Source organism: Photinus pyralis, unplaced genomic scaffold (assembly GCF_008802855.1).
Source record: "Photinus pyralis isolate 1611_PpyrPB1 unplaced genomic scaffold, Ppyr1.3 Ppyr1.4_LG6, whole genome shotgun sequence".
NCBI classification, from domain to species: Eukaryota; Metazoa; Arthropoda; class Insecta; order Coleoptera; family Lampyridae; genus Photinus; species Photinus pyralis.
This window is the reverse complement of record NW_022170663.1, coordinates 33,934,726-33,961,524: the sequence shown is the minus strand read 5'-3', so window position 1 is coordinate 33,961,524 and position 26,799 is coordinate 33,934,726. Positions and strand designations below refer to the sequence as shown.

The 26,799-nt window shown below is 36.5% G+C and overlaps 3 protein-coding genes across 5 annotated transcripts in view; 1 reads left to right on the top strand and 2 right to left on the bottom strand.

Annotated features, from left to right (window-relative positions):
- The window catches only part of LOC116174767 (serine/threonine-protein kinase N), a 72,820-nt gene extending 61,924 nt beyond the window's left edge, over positions 1-10,896 (bottom strand). For 2 of the 3 annotated variants that reach the window (XM_031492752.1, XM_031492754.1), the window contains exon 1: positions 4,890-5,033. Coding sequence is in view for 1 of the 3 variants with exons in the window: in XM_031492753.1 (XP_031348613.1) it covers positions 10,681-10,701 (21 nt within the window). In the remaining 2 variants the exon portion in view is untranslated. Of the gene's footprint in view, positions 1-4,889; positions 5,034-10,680 lie in introns of those variants that run through there. The other variant, XM_031492753.1, reaches the window with a different exon arrangement.
- A 2,823-nt stretch (positions 10,897-13,719) lies between these two features.
- LOC116174910 (conserved oligomeric Golgi complex subunit 6) lies at positions 13,720-22,947 on the top strand. Its single transcript, XM_031492936.1, has 8 exons — positions 13,720-13,873; positions 13,923-14,435; positions 17,324-17,442; positions 17,697-17,917; positions 17,969-18,129; positions 18,335-18,562; positions 22,292-22,615; positions 22,663-22,947. The coding sequence occupies exons 1-8, from the start codon at positions 13,793-13,795 to the stop codon at positions 22,888-22,890; spliced, it is 1,875 nt and encodes a 624-aa protein (XP_031348796.1). The 5' UTR covers positions 13,720-13,792; the 3' UTR covers positions 22,891-22,947.
- Positions 22,948-24,494: 1,547 nt separating this feature from the next.
- On the bottom strand, positions 24,495-26,632 carry LOC116174909 (calponin homology domain-containing protein DDB_G0272472-like). The gene is made up of 4 exons (XM_031492935.1): positions 26,447-26,632; positions 25,711-26,393; positions 24,638-25,655; positions 24,495-24,592 (listed from the first exon to the last, which is right to left on the bottom strand). The coding sequence occupies exons 1-4, from the start codon at positions 26,543-26,545 to the stop codon at positions 24,530-24,532; spliced, it is 1,863 nt and encodes a 620-aa protein (XP_031348795.1). The 5' UTR covers positions 26,546-26,632; the 3' UTR covers positions 24,495-24,529.
- Between the last annotated feature and the right edge of the window lie 167 nt (positions 26,633-26,799).

Here is a 26,799-nt window from a genome sequence, read left to right as displayed (position 1 = left end):
CTCTATAGGAAAAATGCCTTGGTTCAAGTGTCTGGATCATATTGAACAAAATGCGTCGTTTATTTTTGAAAATGCACCAAACACCCCCAAAAAGGTAACTTTCTGTTTTTGCGTCAATTTTGATACATTTCAGAGTCAAAGACTTTATGGGACTTTTCTACTTTTATAATTTGGATTCCCTATCTTAATGACCAAATGCTGAGCCAAATGCGAGATCAAATGTTCTTATACAGTGTGTCCCCGATGAGAATGAACAGCATGGGGAAATCGGAAACCATAACAAATACACAGTCGGTTAAATTTTAAAAAAAGTTGCGTGTACGAAGAGTTAGTAAAATTATGTTTCAAATATTCAGTAATTACAATCACTTCCGAAGATATTCGAAAAAACCGAAATTAACCATATTCGTTTTTTATCGGTTTTTATTTTTTCTCACTAGGTATTTGAAAAGATATTAAACCAACAACACTTCGTTATAGACACTTTTAAGCTCTACTAGATGGTGACCACAGCGAGGTCAACTACATATTTTTATATAGACCGGAAAGTCTTAATTGACCGAAAGGATATTCAGAGAGCAAACTTACTGCGCCCTGTGTTATACATGCTTTACATACAAGATATTTCCCTGGAAAACGACACAACCATGGCCACATCTTCAAGCGGCACTGTTATCATGTCCGGGTTAGATACTGCGGGATATTGTAACGGGAGTACGTTAAAGGATTTTACTTGATTCAAAATTTACTGACTTTTTAAATACGTGTGAAAGTCTAAGGTGACCAGAAGTCGTGGGAGATGACGGCATTAGCTAGAATTACGGGACGAGTTTACAATCCGTCGTTATGAAGCTTACTAAGTATCCGTTTCAGCGGGATTCTATTTCACGTGGAGCTAAGGGTTCTAATTCGACGAAAAAATTAAAAGTTGTGCGTCCCAGAATGGGGCCAATCAAAAAGAAAAATAGTAAGAACTTGGTTGTTCGGAGAGAGCGGCAGGCAATTGGTATTGAGTTGCCAGGTCGATTTGCGCGCAAATCTTTTTAATGACATTTACGCTTACCGTCGGAATACCTACATTTTTGGGGGAACCGCTTCCAACTTCAAATCAAAGCAGCCATTCATTTTCCGAGACCCAGGATGTTATATACCTACTCATTTTTAATCGTTTGGATGAATCAATATTTCGAGTTTGGACGATCCCGAGGGACCTCACTATTATTTTACTGTATAATAATGTAACCGGTTATTCTAAATAACCCAATCTCGTATCATTTAATTAGTGAGAAGAAGTCGCAAAAGATTCCGTCAATTATTCCACCTGCCTAGAGGAAAATGGACCATCTGGACGAAATATGTGTATTGGTGGTGTCAAAACGTAGTGTCAGGAGATGATACAAAGATACGAAGATGTACGCATTTTTCTCGGCGTAAGTGGGGATGCGGGACGCGTCTCATTGTGATTTGCGGTTTATGTGACAAATTCATAAAAAAGGAGATTATTTTATGACGCAAGTGGTGGATCCTTTAAAAACGGGATACAACGAACTTTTTGATTTGGTGAAGGTTTGGGGTCGTGATATTTGTTACGCGGTTATTATGGACAGTCGGTCCCGAGGTCGGCCCTATTTGTTTAGTTGGAGACGTATTTAATCGTGATTGTAAGTAGAAGAAATTAATAACCGTAAGTAGTAAACGGAAATCTTTCCCCCCACTACATTTTTATTCGCGGAGTCAATCAAGGTCAATTAAATTGACTTGTGGGGGTCGCCCTCGTGGGCGAGGGTGATTAGTTTGATATTTCTGGAAATTTGGCTTAATTATTTTAATTCGCGGATTGATTTCTAACAATTCAGCTAAATTAACTTGATTCGCGGATTAATTAATTTAATTCACAATCAATTACTTTAATTCGCGGATTAATCAATTTAATTAGCGGCTTGGATTTCTCTGAATTTCATCTAATTAACTTAATTCGCGGTTTGGATAATTTAATTTGCGGATCGATTAATTTAATTTTCGCGGTACAATAAACACACATGTAATTGCCGTTTAATTGAAAATAAAATGGCAGCCAATGCCGATCCCGGCGAATCAATTTAATTGACCTTGATTAACCCCGCGAATAATGAAGGACCCCCCCCCCCCAAATACTGTTATTTATTTCAATCGGGAGTATTTATTTTAACGTTTGCCACTTATTTACATTTGTCACTCATGGCAGAAGTTCAGGCATAGTTCGGTCGGAAACCCCGCCTCACCTCACCACTTTTTGGCTCCATTACGAATTTTTTTTACTAAAGTGCGCTTATCCCCCAGAGACCTAGACCCTCTGGGTTGTACAGGGTGGCCAACTAAGAATGCGAGGTACTGCATCTGAGAACCTATCCACCGTAGAGGCGTGCGGTAAAAAAAGCCGGCCACGAGAAAAATCTGAAAAATATTTTTAAATTTCTGAAATGGCCGCTAGGGGGCGTAACTGCAATCTGAAATCTAAGAAAGTGATGTTTCTGTGAATTCCGCTATATTAACCTAACAAAAAAATGTCCGGTCTTTGAAGTCGACGATAATCTGAACCTTTCTTATTTGACAATTTTTCCTGTATCTCTAAAAATGAAGTGGTGGGGGGTATTCAAAGGTTTCCATAAAGAACACCCTGTATCTTCGAGACGGCTGAGCCGATTTAAACAAACTCGGGTTAATTAAAAAGAGCTAATCTTCAGCTACAAATATTATATTTGAAGTTTTGTTAGTTTCACATATCACCGCTGGAAGGTTTTTTTCGATATTCCGACAGAAATGGTTAATTTTTTCAAAAAAATTAAATGCGTTAAATGATTTTTTTCATGAAAAAGTAGCTAAATGATGCCTAAACAAGCTCGCGAAAACAGCATATCGATATCTTGTTCCTAACCTAAAATTTAGGCCAGAGAAAATTTTATACCCTCAAAGATGCGGTTTTCGCGAGCTTGTGTAGGCATCATTTAGCTACCCTTTCATGAAAAAAAAATCGAGCCAACGCAGTTAATTTTTTTGAGAAAATTAACCATTTCTGTCGGAATTTCGAAAAAAGCCCTCAAGCGGTGATATGTGAAACTAACAAAACTTCAAATGTTATAATATTTGTAGCTGAACCTTTTAACCTCGCTTTTAACTAACCCGAGTTGGTTTAAATCGGCTCAGCCGTCTCGAAGATTCAGGGTGTTCTTTACGGAAACCTTTGAATATCCCCCCACAACTTCATTTTTAGAGATACAGGAAAAATTGTCAAACAAAAAAGGTTCAGATTATCGTCGACTTCAAAGACCGGACATTTTTTTGTTAGGTTAATATAGCGGAATTCACAGAAACATCCTTGGAAACATCACTTTTTTTAAATTTCAGATTGCAGTTACGCCCCCTAGCGGCCATTTCAGAAACTAAAAAATATTTTCCAGGTTTTTCTTGTGGCCGTTTTAGTAATAACTTTTTTTACCGCAAGCCTCTATGATGGACAGGTTCCCAGATACAATACCTCGCATTCTTATTTGGCCACCCTGTACATTCTTCCCCGTAATAATGTGTGCTTTTGGCACTTGTATCATAATTTTTATGAAGATTCGGGGTCCTTTATGAAAAACTATAACAGGGTTCTTAGGGCTGAACATTTGAGGAAGAATGCAGCACCAGGGGGTCTAAGGGATTTTCAATACCCCCCCTGCACCCGAACATTGGTTAACGAGTCGCCACTCGCAGCTGAGTAAAAAAAACAAGCTCCTTCGATATCGGAGGGTATTAAAACCAATTTGCATGTACGAGGCCCAGCTGTATCATTAAAACACCCAGAAGTCACAGAAATAAAGTTTGGGAGCTGCCTGTGCCATCCACAAAAAAGTCAAAATCAAAGAGCTAAAAAACGCGACTGCTAAACATTTGTAAAGATTCCATGAAAATGCTTCACCTGCTCATAAGAGAAGAATGAAGCCTGAAGCAGAAGTCGGACATTGGAACAAGTTGCTCAACTTATGCCAAAAACGCTATGTTCTCGGAATGTGAGCGAATATGGTGAGCGGTTTACCTACGCTGTATATTGACTAATTTTGTTAGAAAAACGACCATACATACTCATTATCCGATAGCAGAAACATATTTTTTGTTTACCCAATAGTTTTTCCAATCTCTACTTACACCAAAACATCTAAACAGTTTTGTTGAGTGTCAAATTAATAATTCAAAAATATGAACTCTGCTGACGTAGCCACAGTACCTACTGTTTTGGTTGAGTATGCAACTCCCGGAATGTCTACGTAATTTTGGAGATGGCCAATGTTTTCGGTTTTTTTGTAGATACAGCCCGATGCAAAACCTGAATAAATAAAAGTACAGTGAAGTATAGGAATTCCCCTGTACTTTGGGGCCGAAAGTGCCATCGCAACACGAACACTGATTAAACGCTACATAAAACTTAAATTACCGACTGTAAAAACGATAGAAAATTAAGGTCACTTCAATTATGACAACGAGTACTTTACCTAAATAATAAAAAAGCAAGGTAGCGGAATTACGTTACATTTTACATATGCCAAATGGCACCTCCTTTACATAAAATACCGTACTTCTCTGCTCGTACAGCAGTCGCGGTACCGCTCCAAAGTGCAATCAACCAAAAATGACACCACCGTGGGACAGATTTTTTTGGAAAAAAGCCCGGTTTAGTTGTATAAATTCGTTGACCATGAACCCATGAAACACCTGCACGCCTCAACTATTTATCCTACTTTGGCGCCTTTAAAAATAAAGTACCCACTTGTACTTCATAACTAGTTTGTTGCCTTTAAACAATATCAAGGACACGTTACCAAATTAACCGACCACTTTTTATTTAAGAAAAAAAAAAGCTTAATTAGTACCCTCGCCAGTGTCACGTTACACACGAAATTTTTCTTCGACAACTCACAAACACCACGAAACAACAACCTTCGTACTACTGAAAGGCTGAAACCGAAACGTAAACCAGACACCCAACTTTTACCCTGCCACGACGAGAAAAAGACGACTCGATCGGCTGCGCCGTTCGCGCTTTGAACGGATTAATTGTTTAACTCCTGCGGATGTTGTTAATTTGATGGTACGATCGCAAATAAGCCAAAGAAAAGGGGGAGGGCGCGCCGCGCTCGTTCCGTTAATGAAAGGAATTGTAACAATTGCGTCATAAGAACGGAAGTTGAACGTCTCGAGATAAACGGAAGTATTGCACGTTCGACGCGGACCATTTTTCGGTACTCGCGGTACCGGAACCGGATGTAGTAAATAATACTTTAATCACTATCCATGTATGGATTGTTTGCGGCGTCCTTCAATTAACTATAATAACTTAAAATCACGTCAAAACTATTTCTGGCAGTAGACATGAACTGAGCTGGGACGACGGTCTCGTCGATCGTTGGTTCGAGAAACATTTTTGTGATGTGATGTGATCATTAATTAATAAATTTCAAGATATTTCGAAAACTAACAGAGATGTATAGGACATTATTATCAAAAGTTGAACGTATTTGGAGGAGCTAAAAGATGACAGAAAAATATACAGGGTGTGAGATTTTTTAATATGAAGTTTTGTAACTTTGGACCTACAAAAAAAACACTCTGTAAGCTATTTTTTTTTATGTTTCATACTAGCTGTATTTATTTGACTTTTACTTTACATAGGATAAAACGAGGGATAAAAGATATAGAGCCTGTAATCAAAATTTTTCAAAAGGTTGACTTTTTGGGATCTTACCATACCTTAAGTACTGCCCATGTAAAATAGAAAAAATGAAAAAACTGCTTGTTCTATATATTTTGTTGTAAAATCCAGTGGCGTAGTCAAGAAAAATGTTTGGATCATCATTTCTGAGATTTGACCCAAAGTTGGTATTTTTTAAATGCAACACCCTGTATATCTTAGTCTTCGCAGCATTAATATTTTATGCATGGAACAGACACGATCCGCTATAATCTACTGGCGAATTTTTTGAAATGCAAGCAAGTTAGTCCCCGAGTTACCTCCCGTTCCAAAAATTAATTTTATCTCTCATTACGGGGTGGAGGGGGAGAGTGGAACTAGTTTTATCCTTCATGGTACTCTACTGAAAGGTCTCAAAAAAAGGAATTAATTTCTACCAACCACAGCCCTCCTCCTATTTCGGTTAAAATGTGCTTTATCTGCACAAGGGTTGTGCACAATTTATACTTGTTTCTGATTATATTGATGTATCACAACCTATATTTTTGTATACAGGGTGTCTATCATGGGGATCTCCAAGACCATAGAAGGATACGACGATGGTGAAATTAGGGAAAATATGCGAAAGTAAAGAGTTATTATCATTCTTTAAACAAGCCTAGCAAATTCCGATTATTTCTGAAGATATGCCAAAAAAATCGAAAACTGCCGTTTTTATTTTTTTTCTGCTGTTTTGAACAGATTAAATAAAATTAAATGATCCTTTTTCATTTTCAGCTCTACAAGATACCGTAATGAGCATATGCAGTGACAGTCAGGTGGCGCGGAGGGCCCTATCGGCAGACAGGTTCCGATCGTCTACGACGCTTCATTGCAGACGAACTCTAGATGGATTGGGTAAATCTAATAGGGTAAGCTTGACCTAGGTGCCAACGCACTGCGGAATAGGGAGCAAAGAAAGGGAGGACGAGCCGGCTCGTGAAGGCAATGGTGGGGTCTTCGTCGGGCTCGAGCCTACCCTAGGACATTCTCAGCAATCTTTCTGCGTTGTCAAGGCAAGGATTTATAGAGCTGGATGATCAGTCAATTCAAGCCTTAAGGCCCCCCTTCACGTGCAGTTCTTATCTTCGCTCCCGGATTGAATCCCTGGCGCGCGCTCTCGATGTGTGACATGCGTTGCATCTACACGTTCACGCTTGATTTTTAATTTATTTCAGTTTTATTCTGTTCCTGAGTCTGGTAGTGCAACCGTGCTGTTAAAAAATGAGTTTGAAGAAGAGGAAAGCAATTGCTTTTTTGTTGCTGGTGGACGACGAAAGGGAAGTAAGAAGAAAAGAAAGAGAAAAAAGTATTGGTCGAAACCGTGGTATTTGAGAAGAAATTAATCCACACACATCGATTTATTAAAGGAGATAAATCAAACAAACCCTGAAACCTGGGAAACATTTAACATAGGACTACCCATTCCAAATTTCATCAATTACATTCTACTAAAGCTATCTCTCTTTTGCACATCTTAAGCGTACTACCTCCACCTTTGTCATATTGTGTCAATCCCGATGTGAGAACTGAGCCGCATCTACATGCTCACATCTTGCTGCCGCCGCATGTCAGTTCGCGCCAGGAATTTAGTACGATTTGATTTCTTCGCTCCGCGCCGCAACTGAAGCGCACCTGGCATGTTTAAGCCCTTCACGAGGCCCTTCACGTGCAAGTATGGATTTAACTGAAGGAGCGTCAGTCCAAAACTGACATAAAACTGCACGTGAAGGGGGGCCTTTAGTCGCAACAAACAACCGGACTCAGACAGTCCATGGCTCCTTGGCAAATCTGGGTCTTCTAAGCTACTAAAACTGAATAGAAGCGAGATTAGGAAGATCACCAGTGTCCTTAAGGGGCACTCGATGGTCAACTATCACCTGCACAACATTGGGTTTGTGAAGGAGCCCACGTGGAGGTTCTGTGGCAAGGCCTTATCAGACACAGACTCAGACATCAGCTCCTTGGCGAGAGTTCTCTGGAACCAGGGAGGGTGAAGCACCTTAGACTAACAGAGTTCTATCCTTTATTAAGAGAACGGGTTGCGAAAGAAAGGTGGTAGGCACCATGGGCCTTTGGTATGCGTATGTGCTGCCTGGTCGGGCCCTGTGGATACAAGACCTCGCACTAAATTCGCTTTTATGAGAAGTGATCTCTGCATTTAAAGTTTCCGGAAAATATCTTAGTAAATTACAACATTTATAATAATAATTTTATTATGCACAATTAGATCCATAAGTTTTTTCGCTGCAAACCGGTGTAAAGGTCCGAATTGGATAGTGACATCTAGCGACTGAGCTATAGCCTGCATCGACGGGCAGACAAACGGAAGGACGCAAACGCTACTGTTTTCGTGGGTTGTGCAAATGCAAAAATTTCCCAAGTAATACCAAACTTCCAAAATATTTGAAAAATGTTCCAACATTTCCGATACCTTTCCAAAATATCTCCAAACGAACTTCCACATTTGAAAATTTTTGAAATGTTCAAGCCATCTCAATTTCACCCCAAAAACATGTTAAACAAAACATTCAACATTTCTTGGATAATTCCAAAATATCCTATATATTTCCCTCGATATTTCCTATAAAGACAATCAATCCCAAAACATCTCCAAAGTTTGCAAACTATTTTCATACATTCCACAATTCAAAAAATTACTAATGTCTCGAACTCATTTTCAATTTTTGTGAAAAATCTTTGCAAAATATCTGAGACGTCTGTAAAGTATACATTTTCAACACGTTCCAGGTTCCCGAATCATATCCAACTCATTTCCAAGCTTTTTATACGTTTCAAGAATTTCGTTTCAACACATACTTTTCCAAAACAGTCGCGATATTTCTAAAATTTCATTTGAAAATTTTTTAAAACTATACCAATTTCCTTTAAAACCATAAATATCTGAAGGTTTTTGAAACAATCGTAAAACTTTCTACACATTCCTTATGAAATTCAAACTTCCCAAACCTGAATGACATTTTCTACACATTTCCCTCGACATTTCCATTACTTCCGAAACATTTCCAAAACTTCTTCATACATTTCCTACACATTTCCAGAATATCCTCCACGTTTCCAAAATTTCGATGACAGAGATTTCCGAAACTTCTTTCCAAAATTTCTGCGAACTTCCACCATTCTTGAAATACTTATTTCCAAAAAATTCGATAAATTTTCAAAACATTTCAGAAATGCACGAAAAACTTCTGACATATTTGCACTGTTTCCCAAAACATAAAAAATTTGCACAATTTCCATTATATTCGACACATTTCCAAATTCAAAAATAATTTCCGAAACAGACACCCTTTTCGAGATAGCCGATCCGCGTGGCACAGTTCAGTTAAAGCTGAACTGTGGTGCTAAGGGTCCCTGGTTCGAATCCGGGTTCGGGCACGGAGATTTGTAAATGTATAGTGGGTTGGGTTGGTAGAGCAGCCTAGGTTGAAACCCCGCCCACTGAAAAATGAAGGCAAAATAAAATAAAAATATTTTCTATATATTTCCAAAATTTGCAACATGTAATTTTCTATACATTTCAAAGTTTTTTAAATGATCGAAAGACGTTGCAAAAGATTTTCGACTACCAAAGTTCACCAATATATCCTAAAGGTTTCCAAAACATTTGGGACATTACCAAAATTAGATCAAAAATTCTCTACAATTATCAAAATTTCGTAAACATTGCAAAAAATGTCTACACATTTTCAACATTTCCCCAAAAATGTTCTAAATAATTCCATCAATTCCCTAGGATTTTCAAAACATTTCAAATATTTCCAAAATTTCCAACACATTTCTAAAACCGCTTACACATTTTTTTATCTCATTCTTGAATGTTGTAATATTTCCTCGAATATTTCCAAACTCGGTCCACAGCACTCGAAATACTCGTATAAGCGAGCGTATAAGTAATGCAACATTTTCCAAACATATCTGAACTTTCTAGGAAGATTCAAAATTTCCTACACATTTCCAAAACCGTTTACTATACGTTTTCGAAAGGTTTACAGTTCATTTAGAAATATTTCTAAAATTTCTGAGACATTTAAGGCATTTTAGTCTATTTCGAGCAAGGTGCGAGACGAGGTGTGAGATAAACAAACCTTTTCCTTTTGTTTATTTATTTAGCTTTGATTACTCAGACACAGCTCGACTTACTTACCCAACATTTTTCGTATACATTTGATTAATGAATCATTTTTTGGGAAATGATAGAGAGCAGGTGAAATCTGCATCGCTTATCAGCAAAACAAATCAAATCCTTATCGTATTATCACCTGATGCATTCTGCTTAGATTTGCGAGATATTTTTTCATACTAGACACACTTCTACCATTTACCAAAGTTTTAAATATACGGCAGACGAACGGGCCCTTTTTTTTTAAAATCAAATGGTCTTATTTCCAAAGTAACTGACCATTAAAATTAAACCGGCTCACCGATGAACTTTTACAAAAAAGAAACGGATATGATTGCTTAAGAAATTTCACACACTTTTTTTGCCGTCGCGATAATTATTCAAATCACGGATTTTTGCGGGTTCAAAGTACGTTTATTCGTATAAACTTGGAAATGGTACGAAAAATTGGGGACCTACCCTGTATGAGCTAATATTCGCAACTATTTTGCCTACACGCGATTGTTTTCCAACTTGCCCAATTAGCTCCTTGGAACGCAACCGGCGACAGAAAATCTGAGTAATTGGCAAACTCGATTAAAGAAGTCGTAAACACAGACCAACACATGCAAATTTGAAGCCCCGCCGACGACTCGAAACTCGATTACATTGGCTAATCCGGTCGCATAATTATCCGATTATAAATGAAAACTCGGCCGTGACGAACGGTCCGCGCGAATAATGAAAATAAAGGCCGCTAATAAAATTAATGGGCGCACGTAAATGGGAAAAGAATTTTAAATTTACATACCTGGTAATATGAGTCGGCCATCTTGATATTTCAATCAAATAAATTCACTCATCTAATTTCTCACTTAACGACAACTTAAAAAAAGTCTCCGCGCGTAAATATACTCAAAAAAACATGTTTGTTGTTTGAGAACCGAATACGGCCAAATGTGATGCAAACCGTACGCCGAAGTTTGGCAATTATTGCGGATACGATTCGAATGACAACGCTACCTGCTATACCGGCATTGTCGATCGAACCAAAATAAATGCTTTTGCTCGCTCAAGAGCGGCGTCTTGTTTCACAGGTGTTATTTTTAACAGTGATTTCTATCACACTTACAAGATTATACCATGTGATCAAGAAATTTTGTCATTGACGTTTAGACATGCAATACCAGTAAGTTGGTAAACGCTTTATAATAAGTTAGTAACTTATATTTTTGTTCGTTTCTATTGTTTTTGTTTGGGAAAAATTTCCGTTAGAAAAAACATTTTTTTAAATTTCATATAGGGAGATGGGTTTTTTTTATTTGGTAAAAGGCGCTTCTTGAATGTTAAATTGATTGTTGTGGTAAGAAAGTAAGACAGACCGGTCATGTATACCGGGAAAACTTATCCGTTTAGTTAATCTGGTACCCTTTTTTCATCACTTGCAGTACTCGTATGTATGTAGGTATACTTAATAGTAGGTACTGCTCAACGGAGACAGATGGTATTTTTTTGTTTTCATTAATATAAATTAATACTACTAAAAACATTGGTCCTTCGAACCGGATTAGAGGAAAACGTACCTTGATTAGGGTTGCCGAATTTAGAAAGAGAAATATTAAATATATGAAACAGAGGACAAATATATGAGTTTAGAAACAAATATATGAGATCCAATACATCTTTCATTTTCAGGTTTCCATGAGAAGAGGAACATGTGCAGCTGTAACATTTAATGGCACCCTAATTTAACAATAACAAACTGAAGAAGTTAAATATCTGGGTATGCATCTAGATCGACGGCTCACATGGCGTAAACATATATTCACGAAAAGGAAGCAACTCGGAATAAAATTTAGTCAAATGTACTGGCTACTTGGCAGAAACTCGCAGATGAAAATGGAAAATAAGCTTCTACTATACAACACTATTATTAAACCCATATGGACGTACGGGATACAATTGTGGGGTACTGCTAGCACCTCCAATATCGAAATTTTACAAAGATTCCAGAATAAAGTACTTAGAACCATCGTCAACGCGCCGTGGTATGTGCCCAATTACGTAATTCAAAGTGATCTCAATATTGAATCAGTGCGGAAAGTTATAAAGAATTGTTCTGTGAAATATCAAGACAGACTCTCTGTGCATCCTAACGTTCTAGCCACTCAGCTTATAGACAATCGCGACGAAATTAGGAGACTAAAACGGTTCAAACCTTCGGACCTGTCAAACAGATTCGATTAATTATTTATGTATGTACTTTGATCAACATGAAAATTGGAATACTTACATAATCAAACAATATTAATTTATAAGCAAGAGAGTTTTCAATGCATTGCTCGCTCGGCATGTCGTAGTGAATTTAGTGCGCTATTTATTACAAAATTTACTTATTGTTCATCTGGAGCAGATTGTAAATATGCAATAAAAAAAAAATAAAAAATAAAAAAAAAAGGTTTATTTACATACAGTGCGGAAAAGCCAAATGGAATAAATTCATTACATATTTCGGTTACTTTACATATTTATAGAAAATCCCAAAACACGTCAAATTTTAATTATAGATTAGAGTGACAGTTACAACCCCCAATTTTTTAAATGGGAAATATGAGCTCGCAGATATATGGCTTGACACTTGACAGGTTTCTTTATTCACATTTTCAAATTGCAAAATTCATATAAAATGATCTGATTACCTAAATTCGATACAGTTGTTAAATAAAGTTAGAAAACATTTTTATTTAAGATTATGATGTTCCCAACACGTTCGCGGTGGGTGTATAATGTAGCAAATAAACAAAAATCATACTGAATGACTATGGAGCACAAAAATATAGTATGAGAATTTAACGTATGCGTATGAGGCCTGAGAAATATACGAGACTCATACTGTAGTATATTATTGAAAGAAAAGACAAGTGTTACAATGCGACCTATTGTAATACGCTACGCCACTCGTGTCACAAGATAGGAGCACCAGGATGTCGAATCAAACATAATCTCGATGATGTCAATCAGTTTGTCGATCTGTCTGCCTGTACTCTCATTTTCGGCTAAACGGCTGAATCTATTTAAACCAAATTTGGTACATGTATTCTTAGACATAAAAGGAAGGGCTGAAAAGCGCATGCCGGTGACGGTTTGGCAAAATACTTTACATCTGAAAAATGGCAGTATGACAAAAATACGTAACGCTCTATATAATCGTGATACGTCCTCGACTTCGACCGTTTTGCGCAGATGCCGATTAAGAACAGGGATTTTCACGATGAAGCTTGGCAAAAAGTTGGCGTCGGTAACGGGATTACGATCCGGGTTCTTGAGTTATCGCGGGTGTAGCGTGATGATTTGTCTTCTCAAGGTTTATTTTGTTTGGTTTTATTAAAAAATATTTAAATTTTGTGTCACCATTTTGGTGTGATGTTGCCACTTGCCTGTACGATTCGACTCACCATTTATTGTTTGGAAAAAGTACCTCATACACTATCATGTTGCTTCATCTCGTGCGCACTGCAGCTCTTGCGTCTTAGTAATACGAGAACGGGGGGAAGGGGCTCCATTTTTTTGTGTTTTGTATGGGAGAGGGAGACTGGATATGAAGCAATAGAGTTTTAGGTTTATTGCTTGCGTTTTTACCTGTACTTTTGGTGTTAAATTAATGGTAACTGATGGTGGAATAGATTATATGTCTCTTGTGTTTGAAATGTTTGACTTGTCTTTTGTTGGCGTAGTCCTTGTATTTAGTTTCTAAGAGGCCATCTACTCACTCTTTTATGACCCCATGGTATATAGAAAATCACGCACCGTATGTGATGGCTCAGTACCCGGCATCGGGAAAAAGCATTTGTTTAGTACAAATGTAAATATAACCTAACTTTTTCCAATTAACGTCATCTCATAATTTCCATATAAAATTAAAAATGCGTGAATTGCCTGAGAAAGAAAACGTTCTTTCAAAAAGATTAAATAAACTTTTAGAAACGCGCGTGGAAAATGACCATGTAAGAACATCAGGATTTTACACACACTGTACCTATAATGCCGTTTTAGGACACCTTGGAAGCCTTAAAAGAGCTGTCAACCTTCTACTGTGACAATTCCCTACAAGCCAGACGTAACCTACGTAGCCAAATCGAAAAGCGAAGCTTACAGATTAACGAGAACTTCTTATCGGAATTTCGAGAGGTAAAGGAGAGTTTCGATAGTATCTACAATGACATAGCCGACATGAGCAAATCGCTGGAGGATATGACTTTACGTTTGCAAAACGCCAAGAGGCAAACGAAACATCTACTCGAACAGACCAGTAGCTATGAAAACGAAATTGCGAAAAATGAGATGCAACAAAAGGTAGCGACCGCGTTCTTGAATAAGTTCATACTGACACACGAGGAGTTGGTTGCATTACACGGGAACAAACAGAAGCGTGATTTAGTTATTACTCCCGAAATTTTTGTGGTTCTCGACAAAGTGCAGAGAATTCATAATGATTGCAAGACGCTGATGCAGTCGGGTTATCAAACGCTCGCGCTTGATGTAATGGAACAAATGACTCTACATCAGGTACTGTATGAAGTGTAAGGGCACTAGTTTATTAGAATTAGGTAGTCTATTCAGGTGGTAAAAATTGATTCTTCCTCAATTTTGATGATGATCAGAGAAATTCCGGGTTATGTTTAAAGGGCCACAATATTATTATTTCAAGGAAAGAGACTATATCTATCAATTGACACCTCTTACTTGTCAATTAATAATTAACTGCAAATTGACAGTATCATTTAACAGATGCTAACTGTTCGATATTCACAGATGTTAAGCGTTAATAGATATTGTCTAATACTGTCAATTGACAATTATTACTGTTCCAACTAAGAGATACCAATCTTTCATTGATAAATACTGAGTGTCAACTGACAATATTATCAATAATTAATCATACAAAGTGTCCTCAAGAAGGGGAAGTTTTGATATGTTGTATTTGATTGTATTATTTTGTTGTTTGTCGCTATCTGCCATTTAGTAATCATAAACCATTTGCTCGTAGCAATATGCTTTTCTGAATAATTAGTACAACACCGATAATTTTGTGTTAACTATTTATCATTATAAAATACAAACAAAAATTACAAATTGTTAATATAGATTGACCTCGAGATTGACTGATTACGTACCTGGCCATAATAGCTTTGAAATGTGGCCTTAAGCTATGACCAGGCGGGTAAGTGTTTGATACGACTAATGTATTTAGCTGTTATTGTCAGAGTTCAGAAAGATTTGAAAGGTTTCATAAAATGCAGAAATACAAAAAAATGTAGAATAAGGAAATAATAGAAAATCAAAAAAATTCACAAAAATTAAAAAAATTCACAAATGTGAAAATGTGAAAAAAAATTTGATTTTTGAGTCTCTGAGCTTTAAATAAATCCTTTGGAAAATGATTTGAAAATGTAAGATTCAGACGAATAGACAATCGGAAGAATCCAGAGATTTAAAAAAATTACAAAACTGAAAAAAAACGGAAAATTCACAAAATTCCGCGAGTCACACAAAATTCTTCGAGGAGGAAGATACCTGACACTTTGAACCATAGCGAAATCCCTCGGAAACCGGTCCGATATGGTCTTTAAACGCATCGCAATATAAAAAAAATATATTGAGGAAATTAGAAAATTCTAATAACTTAAAAAATCCCAAAAAAACCAACCTTGAGAATAAAAAAAAATTAGTGAACAAAAGAATTACAAAACTAACAAAAAATGTTTAAAATTTACGAAAAAGCAGGAAATCGAAAATTGAGAGAATAAAATATAAAAATTCCGAAAATTCCATGAGAAGGATCTTAAAATATGAAACTTTACCATAGCAAATTCACTCCGAAACCGATTCTAGACGGTCATTAAAAACATCGGAATATAAAAAAAATAGTCGGGGAAAATTAAAAAATTCAATTAAATGAAAAAATCTGAAAAAACGAAGCTTGAAAATTAAAAAAATTATCGGAAGAATTACACAACTAAAAATATGTTTAAAATTTACGAAAATGCAAAAAGGTTCCCAAAATTGAGAGAGAAAGTCGGAAAATTCCATGAGAAGTTTCTTAAAATCTGATACTTGAGACTTTGAAGCATAGCGAAATCCCTGGGAAACCGGTTCGATATCATCTTTAAACGTATCGCAGAATTCCAGAAATCAAATGAATTAAAAAACACATGCAAAAAATCGAAGCTTAAGAATTCAACAAATTAATAACAATTTCAAAGTACGGAAAATTTTCGTTTGTAAAATTTAGAAAAAATTAATAAATAAGCGAAAAATTCAGAAAATTCTATGAGCAGCATCTTAAAATCTGAGACATTTTATATTTTGAAACCATAGCGAAATCCCTAGGAAATACTCGGAAAATTACAAAATTCTGGCAAATTAAAAAAATATGTAAAAAATCTAAACATGAAAATTCAAAAAATTAATAAAGATTGAGAAATATTACAAAACTAAAAAAAGATCATAGAATATATAACTCTCGCCAGGAAAGATTGCCGGTCACAGCACACCTTGTGTTGATCTGCAATCTATGTTTTTCTTAAGATGCGAGCGACTTCCGGAATAGGATCGTGCCAATGTTGAACGAAAAGTCTTTTTGTTGAACATTGACATGATACTATCCCAGAAGTCGCTCACATCTTTAGGAAAACAGATTGTAGACCAGGATCAAGTGTTCTGTGACCGGCAATCTTTCCTGGCGCGGGGTTTACGAAAATGCAGAACAGTTCGCTAAATGGAGAAAATACTACCTATATTAAGCAAAAGGTGTATAATCAAGTCTTTATAACACGCGCAACACGTAGCGGAGTGCATTCAAACGTTGCAAGTGCTTTAAAGATTCTTATATTATATATTAGTATCGTTTCTTATAGTATTTTTTGTATATGAACAATAAGGGAAATAAAAAACTCGAATATATTTTTAATTAAGTGGGAATGGAAATGTCTTTTGAAGTTTACTTATAAAAATCACCGTTTTTGTAAATAAAATGACTTCGGTTGAAAAAGATAATACATGGTCCATTCGATGGCTTGCTGCAGAAGCAGAAGAAAAGGTGGTACCTGCAAAATCCAAACGCAAAAGCTTATTTATGATTTAGTTGTTGACGTGGATGATCTTTCAAACAAACCCTTTGGCGAATTTAAAACTTCAAACAATGCTGCGATTAAAAAGTGGAATCGATTTAGCAGTATACCGTAAATCACGTGCGTTGGTGAAAGCTATATACTATAGGCATTGTTAGTGTTGACTCGTCTTGCAATGGACTTTACTGGCGGTTAGTAAGTACATAATGAATTGACTGCCAGGTTCCGGTATTACATTTGTTGTGGGTTTTTAGGGAGTATACATGGGACCAAAAGAAAATTGATAATAATGTTTGTTCATTTACTATAATGCATAATTTTTAGGAAGGTGCTTTAGAAAGATTGTACCATTGGACTCAAAACCATTGTCGCAACGTTGAAAATCTGACCGATTTACTCACCCAGGCGATGTGTCGTTTACAAGACAGACCTGTATTATTCAAGTAAGATTAAAGGTTGATTCTCAGTTGCGCGCTGCACTCAGTTTGGCGACACGATGCAATGCTGCGCCGCAAAGGGCCGCTAAATAAAAATTTCATGTTTTTAAATTAATGCTTTCTCACTTTAGCTATAATTGCACACTGGAGTTACGACATTTTGCAGAGCGACATCGCGTCGCGTCACCGAGCTGAATGCACAAGTGAGAATCAACCTTAAATAGAGGCATATTTTTTAAAAATTAACTTCGGTAATTTAGGTACGTAATCGACGAATATTGTATATCACGGCGGGCGGTGCTGGTCGGTGAGTTTATAGACGCGTTAACGCGAGGAGGCCCATCCGGCAATCCGGCACCTATCGAAATGAGAGCGCATGATCCGCATGTTTACGTTACCGATATTTTGGTATGGTTGAATAAGGCCATTCCGATCGAAAATCAAAATTTACATTTACTGGTCAGCTTGTGCAATAAAGAAGGTAAGTTTATGGAAGGTCCATGAGTCGGACGAAAAATCGTTTTCATTTAAGATAAATATGAACTGCTAACGAACGCAATGGCTAGTATTTGCGAAGGTATTTGCCATCCATTAAAGATACGTATTGATAAAATACTGAACGCGTCCACGCAATCGAGCAGTCTATACGCCATTACTAACTTGATTCGTTATTACAAGAAGTCTATAGGAAAAGTAAGTATGCATTCTGTTCACAACATGTTGCCTAACGATTGGTCTTGGAAAATTTTATTTGTCTTTGACCCCAAAATGCGTAACTTTGACCCCATAATCAACTTTGTATTTCTTACGGTTTCTGAGATCCCAATGGTAACAGTTTCCACGACCATCTCTTATGAAAAAATGTTATGAACCGAATGAACTGAGGTGTGAGTTGTAGGTATCCGAGGGTGGATTATTAGCCTTGACGCTATCTGAGCTACAAGAAAAAAGTGAACAGATATTCCTGATCGCTTTACAGCAGCAAGTCTCAAATTGCCTAGTTCGCGTGGAAACCCCGCCACGAGACCTGTCTCCTACACCGGCCATCAATCACCTATTATCAGTCATGCGCGATATGCTTTCAACAGCCAGCATGAGCGAAGGACGAGAAACCGATATGGGAAAGGTACCCAGTTTGTGTGAGGCTTGTGGTTGTGCCACCATGCCGGAAACGTTGATATATTTGACAATTAAAATCAATGTCTGATGTTAATGGTTGTCAGTATGGCATTGATTATCGTCTATAAAAATGACAATATGTCTTGACATCACAATAAATCTCTATACAGGGTGTTTCAAAATTCGCGGACACGGACTATGGGATGGTGTTATACGACAAAAACTGAACAAAAAGTTCCTCTACCAGTTTTCCATCAGACCGCTATTTTTCGAGCTACCGCGATTTTTAAAATCTCCGCCCCCCCTACGCTGCGTCACTGGTTAAACTTAATAATAACAATTTTAAAAACACGTTGTGGCACCGCAACAGAATTCGGTCTTCTAATCTTCTAAAAACGTTAGCATCGGGTAACCGCCGCAGAGGATGTCTCAACGCGTATAAACGCACCGCTTGCCCTGCTCGATTATTACAAGCCCTAAGTGCCATCAGCATATCGTAATATTCTCGATTTGAATAATTACCTTTACATTATTTCGCAATTTGAATTGTACGATAATTACAATAAATTGTTTTGAACCATCTTTTGTTTTCCGGCATTTTCATTTCAGATTTTTTGAACAACGATAACCTGGTAGAGGAACTTTTTATTCAGTTTTTGTTGTATAACACCATCCCACAGTCCGTGTGCGCGAATTTCGAAACACCCTGTATATAAAAATGAACCCCTGTTTCTTCTGGTCACGCAATAACTTTAGCCGATTTAACCGATTTCATTCATCTTTTTTTTTAAGTTTTCTAATACTGTGTGGAAGGTTCTTACGGCAAGAAAAACTAAGCAAATCGCGCAGAAATTTGGAAAATTGGAGAAAACTTAATGACTATTTAAACCACAGATTTAAACATTGCGCGTTTGACGGTGCGACGGCAATTAGTTTTAACAGCTACATCAATCGGCAATGGATCGGCATATACCTATCCGTTAAAAAATTAATTTATTCATTTCATAGTGTGCTGTCACAGCCGTCTATAATTACAAGCCATGCTGAGAAGTTTGGCAACGTTGTCCGAAAGTCAATCGGTGGGCCGATTAAAGTTTTAATGGCGTCTTGTCTTTTATAAAACGAACGTATTTCGCTGTCATCATCAGCGAACAACTAAAGGGAAAGTGTAAACCTGAATCTTTTTATAATAATAATAATAATAAGTGAATGCGCCTCTGTCATAGTATTCATTATGTAGCGTTTGTTTATGCAAGGCTCTATTGACAGTTTGCAAGGTCAAACTGAAACTGCATTTAAGATGAATTATCGTTTAAATGCCAACACTTTAATATGTGTATAAATTATAAACACTGTTTAACTTACACAATGCAAATGGTCATTAATGGAATTTACTATAATCAATCGGTTTAACCGGGTGCAGATGTATACTTATGTGTCGAATATATGGTAGTATATAATTAATAAATTTGCCGCTGCATAATATTAATATCGCCCAGTACCCTAACATTTGACATTGATAAATCTTGTGCGATATAATAATAATAATAATAATAATAAATCGCTAAGGTGGTGTAACACACCGTACAGCATTTTTGCCTTTTTAGGGCATTTTTGATTTTCAAAAAGGAGCTTATTGTTTCACTAACTGTCGGCCGCCTTTTATAAATCGATTGAGATCTCACCTCTGAATATCGCAGAACTTTCCGGTTTTCTGCATTATATTCGCATTATCGTGTTATTCCTGCATCGCTTAGTCCGAAAGCTAAGCTGATAATGTATGATTTTTCTGTGTGTGTTAAAATAAGGATATCGGAGTGTGTGCATGATTGTGTTTTTTCGTTTAATAAAATAGTTGTCCAATGTTATCTAATTCACAAGTACGAAATGATGTTCTCTGCTAACAGGTTATGGGCCGCTGGTTTCTGTTTACTGTAGATCTAACAGCACCCTGTATACACAAGATAGGTGCACAGGTTTGATTGACAAACTTATTTTTTAATCGTCTAAATGCTCCAAATATATCCGCAATGAACGTGTTGTACCTTAGACCCCAACGGTTTCGTGGTAACAATTTATTTAAATGCGAGCACGTTCGCCTACGCTTTTTTAACACTTTGCGTTTGCACCATTCACGGGTGAAAAATTATATCAGCCGCTGCCGGTCGTTCGACTCCACTACATAATTAAGTTCCTCTTTTTGCATAAACCAGCCACTTATTATCAGCTTACTTGTAATGGCAACTCGTCACGAATTTAAAAAGCATTTGTAAATTATTCTACTATGTTTACATTCAGAAAGCACAGTTTTTTGAATTTGTAATCTTTTCTAAAATGCTGATTAACCAAGAAGCATTTAATATGCTGGCGATATATTTTGAGTGTTTTCAAAATGCGAAAATCGCTGCCCGCATCTTTTATTTGCGTTATCCGAATCGATCACGAACCATCGCCGCCAGCATATTAAATGCTTCTTGGTTAAACAATCAGCATTTTAGAAAATATTACGAATTCAAAATACTGTACTTTCTGAATGTAAACACAGCAGAATAATTTACAAATTACCGCTGTTATTATTTTATAATGCATCGTGTTTCATGTGTTTAATTTTCCAAGGCCCACCTAAAAGTGTAGGGTCCACAATCTTTCGCGCCATCGACAAATACCGGAAATACGTCAAATAAGATACAATTTAAGCATTTTAATTAATTAATCAATTAATGTAAATGAAAAAATGATAGATAAACTGGGGCTCTTTAAAAATGTGAAAAAAGAATGTTTAGTTTATTATGCGAAATTTAAAGAAAAGGCAATTTTAAAATTTAAAATAGCAGTCACGCCCTCTGGTGGTCATTTTTAGAAATATTTTCCAGCGATTCTTCATGACCGATTTACCCAATAATTTTTTTACCCCTAAGTCATACGACGAACGGTTCTCGAGATATGGCCGAGGAACAGTCTTATTGGGTCACCCGGTACATGAGGATTTCGTGGAAATTCGACCCTACTTACAAAGTTATAAGAAAAAAATTGGAAATCTTAAAATTTCAACAGTACTTTACCGCACTAAAAAGCGAAGCTAAAAAATTATTTGCACTCAGTGTGTGTAAACCCCCAACAAACGTAAACATATAGTAACAATTATTTTAAATTAAATTACACGCTCCTTTTTGAATAGTATAAAGTAAATAGTATAGAAGCGAGGCGAAATTAAAAGGGAGTCATCGTCTGGGATTTATAGCAAAAAACGAGACGAGCAAAGCTGAAGATATAAGCGTAAAATACGACATTTTCGGCGAAGTTTGTGCAAAATAAATGCACGCTAGCGTAGTCTTAAAATGCTAGGTATTTTCACTCCTTAGGTATACTATGATTTTTCTTAAAAACGAGCGTTCTTGGTTCTTTTAGCCGAATGATACTTTTTTTCGCCTTTTCGAATATTGTAACTATTACAAAATTTTTATAACGGTTAATCAAAACGAAATTGTAGATTCGTCATAATTTTATCCCATCTCGATCAGTGTGAAGGCTTTACACTTTTGTTGGAGACAAGACCCCACACTGTATCCATGTTTCACTATACTGTATGATTGCATACTGACAACGTGTCTGAAGACCATGCCTGATACTACCTGACATCAGCAACTCCGGAAAGTTGTATCAAGTCAAGTATATCAACATTTTTACCATACGAACATAAAGGTCAGTGCAGTGATTTTCATATTTTGTTTCGCAGATTGTCCAATGCGTATTAGACCCCCTACTGAGGGCGGTCAATGAGCAGTCATCCCGCTTACCCCCAACTGACATGGCGGTTTACATGTTAAACTGCATGTACGCCATGCAAACATGCCTATCACTGTACGAATTTATGGATGACAAATTGGAACGGTTACAGGCACAGTCGGACGCCCAACTTGATACCCTTACATCGGAGCAGGCCAGTTCATTGGTCGCCAATTTAAACTTAGGACCGATATATACAATCTTGCAAGACCACGCGCACGCGCCTCTTTCCGGTATACCTGGAATGGAGCCGGGTAATCTTCGCAACTTCTTGGTAATTATGTAAATTTCTAATTCAGCTCGTTGTAATTTGAATTTCAGAGTAAGCTGGATATGTTAGTATCGTTGCCCGATAGTATGCTATTGCAACAAATCCATCTGCTGTCTTCTTCGAAGCATAAAAAGTCGGTTCAGAAACGAGCGTTTGATGTACTATTGGCTATATATAAGCAGCTTTACGAAGGCGTGTACGATGCGAACAATTTATATGAAAATCCTGCAAGTATTTTACCGAGAACGCCAAGTGAACTCATGAAAATGTTATCTTAAGTTAAATGTATTTATAAATGTTATCATATAGTTATTAAATACCTATACTAAAGGCCAGTCTCTCATGAATGACTTCAAGGTATATTATATCGTACATAGACTTCTATGAGAACGTGTCATAAGCTGAACATTGTAATGGTCAAAGAAGGTACCATAACCACTGTATTGAACAATTTTGATTTGAACTGACAGAATTAGGGTCAAAAGTCAAAATATAATACCTACAATCTTTTCATTATTTAAAATATTTATTTATAAATATATAATATTATATAACCCCTACTAATTAAAATTTGCAATCAAAAATAGCAAAAATTATATCTTATGTATTTTTATCCAACACCTCTATGTTATCCAGTCATTATCATGACGAAATTAAACGAGTAAGGTATAATATAACCCACTAATGAGTTATGGACGTAAAATAACTCACTAGCAAGATAAAGTACAGGAACCATAAGTAAATCCATATAAATTTTCTGACTAAATTTTTTGTTGTTTATTATTCCCCATAGCAACGAATTATTGCTTTTGTATTCCATGCACTCTAGCTTTTCGCGGAACACGCAGTTTTTAAGATTTCCACGTTTTAAACCAGCTTGAGGAGGTGTTGGATAAAGTTTTGTATGGTGCACGTGTGTTAATTACAAATAAGTCACTTGAGAAAATAACCCCACTCGGCCTGACGGCCTCGTGGCCTTACTTTTTTCTCGCGTGACTTATTTGTAATATAACACACTTATACCATAAATAACTATAATTTTTTATTTTTATTACATATTTTCTTTCCAAAAACACACAGGGTGTCCACTCTATGTATGGAATATAGTGTCTGGTGTATATCTCGGTAAATAACGACTGTAAGTATACAAAATTTGTCTATATAGAAGTTGTTTAATATTTTATTTTTCGTAACAAATAACAAGGGAGCATTCAGTTGTTTTTATTTAAGAAAACAAATGAGTAACTAAAAACAAACCTTTAATTAGGCTGAGTTGACAGATTTTTTTATGAGGTAACATGTTGGTACCCTTATGTATATAGAAAAATTTTCAAAATAATGTTAAGAATTACATCAATATCATTAATCTAATAACAATAATAATATACAGGGTGATTCAAAATTAAGTGCAAGGATTTTAAGAAATTTTGTTCATATAATCGTATGTCCGAACCTGCTTCGTTTTCTAGATACAGGGTGTGAAAGTTTTTTTTACAAAAGGAAATGTTAATTAGAGGGTTGCTTAATTCTCGGATTGCTAAGATGCTAAGTTTTGCAATCTGCACGACACGAGAAGGCAACAGATACAGCGAAGAATATAAGATTGTATTTGGCACCTACTCCACGGAGATAGTTGAACCACTCATATAGGCGCTATGTTTTTCTTTGCTAGAAGCATCTATGGTCAAAATTTCAAAGAAATGTCTCCATAAAAAAGAGTTGACATAGCGTAATCGGCGCATGCGCCACATCAGATTTTTGCAATATGTTTGTCTTTACTGGAAACATCTGTGGGTAAAATGTCAAAAAAATATATTAATAAATCATAAAGTATACTTGAAAATAAACTTTTAATTATCAATAAAAACACAACTGACACACAAATAAATAAGAATTCTCTGCAATACTGTACAAAATCTATTTAGACTTTTCCTCTTTTCTTGTTTTATTTTCCTTTTCTTCTCGCCGTTTTTGTCTCAACTGAAACAAACGCTGGAGAATTTGTTACAGAAATGCATACCTTACCAGGCGTCTTTGTTCCCTTCGCTCGATAATTTTTCGAGCTTCCGCCGCTGTGATTTTGGACCCAGCATCTGTACTGCTATCGCTGAGTTGATCTACTGCCAGTCTTTTTTGCATATGCACGGGTAAGTCCGATGGCCTTTTCATGGGTGGTGGTGTTGACTGCGTTTTTCCCGAAGATGGAATGGTCGATACAAGTTGCTTCATCTTTTCCGTTCGCTTGATTCTAATCTGAACGTGCTGGCACGCCTGGTCTAGCATAAGTAATTCGTTCTGCTTTTTAGCTTTTTCCAAACGTATCTCTTTTAATTCGTTCTCCACTGATACCAACTCGCTTTTTAACAACTTAACTGACTCTTCGAAGTCTTTAGTTTGTTGGAAGGTTTTTTTGTCGTATTCTAATTCCAGTGCAGATATCTCTTGCAGCGTTGCCTTTTGTTGTTCTTGTTCTGCGAGGGTTATCTTTTCGGTGTCGGCTTTGATACGATTTAATTCAATGTTCAGGTTTGTTAGTTCCTCTTCTGCTTCTCGCTTCATCGTTGTTGAAGAAGATTCGAATTCCTGATATTCATCGCTTAAATCTTCGCATTGCTTAGAAAGGGTGCGAATTTGGTCTTCTTTATTTTTTATGAATTCCATAAGGGTTTCTCTTGCAGACTCTCTTTGTGCCATCTTCAATTGCATTTCTTTGATTGCTTGATCAAGCTCATCGTGTTCTTTAGTTTTGTTAAGTATACGCTCATCGATATCCTTAATTATTTGGTCTTCTTGTTGAAGTAGAACTTCTAACTTCTCGATTTCCGCAGACTCCGTATTAATTTTGGCTTCCGCCTCGAATTTTGCTTTATTCCAATTGGAGATATCGTCATCTGCGCTTTGAGAAATCTCTGCAGTATCCTCCACGAGTTTGGAGTTGTAATTCTTTTTTATTTCAATTTCTTTCAATAATCTTGTTATGCACCCTGTCTGATACTCACTAGATTGGTCGCAAGCATGTAACTTGCCTTCAATGTTTAAAATACTGTGTAAAGAGTACGTTATTAAATTAGCAGTTGAAAATGTATAAGGTAACTTACCTTTTGTTAATTTCACTTAAACTAGTTTCTAGTCGTTCGGTAGTCAGATCAAACTCTTCTTGTTTCCTTTCGTGTAACTTTCGAAGCTCTTCTTGCTCAGCTTCCTTACTTGATATATCTCTTTTTACCAAACTTAGTTCGTGTTGCTTATTTTTTATGTCATTTGCAATATCCTGCTGTTTAGCGATCCATTGTTGCATTATCTCTTTAGATATTGCAACCTCTAGTTCATTACCGACATATAATTTCTTTAAAGATTCGATTTTCTCATCTTCCTTAGCAAGAATTTCATCGTTTGTTTTACGTTGTTGAATTAAATCATTATTTGTTTCGGCAATTTGCAAATCTAGTTTTTCAATGTAAGACCTAAGGTCGTTAAGATTGTTGGTTGCAATTCTTTTTTGTTGCGATAACTCCCCCCCTACTTCTTGAATCATTTCATCCATAGACTGCAGTATGCCATCGTTGAGTTTTGCAAATTTGGATATGTCGTCCGACATTTTTCGTGTTGCAGAAATATGCTCAATCAGTCCGTCTCTTACCTGACATTCTACTACAAGGCGACTCCTAAATTGACCAACCTGTTCTTGCAAACTTCCTTGTAGATTTTCGTTGTCATAAATAAATTGAAATTTGTCATCGACAGTTTTCAAGAGCCCTTTAATGGTTTCTTGAGTTTTGTGCTAAAAGTTCACAAATCATTGCCTGGATTTAAGTGGCAGAAAAAATTGCTTACCAGGGCTTTATCAATATTTGTAACTTCCACTTTAATCAAGTCGATGTTCTCCCCCTGGCCTTCGCCTCCTGCTGCTTGTAAGGATGAAGGTTCCTCCATTTTTTTTAAATTAATCCCAGCCGAATTTTAATTTAAATTCAAACTTTTCGGACGCGTTATGCGCAGTACAAAGATGGAGGTTAAACAGTTGCTGCCAACCACAGATCAGTGAATACCAACAGCCAATCAAATATCGCCATGATCATGAAGAGAAATATGTACAGGGTCATTCAACATTCTTATATCGAATCTTTCAAGTTGTGGATGCCAAATTGCCCACGTTATTTCATCGACGACCGAACATGTAAATACTT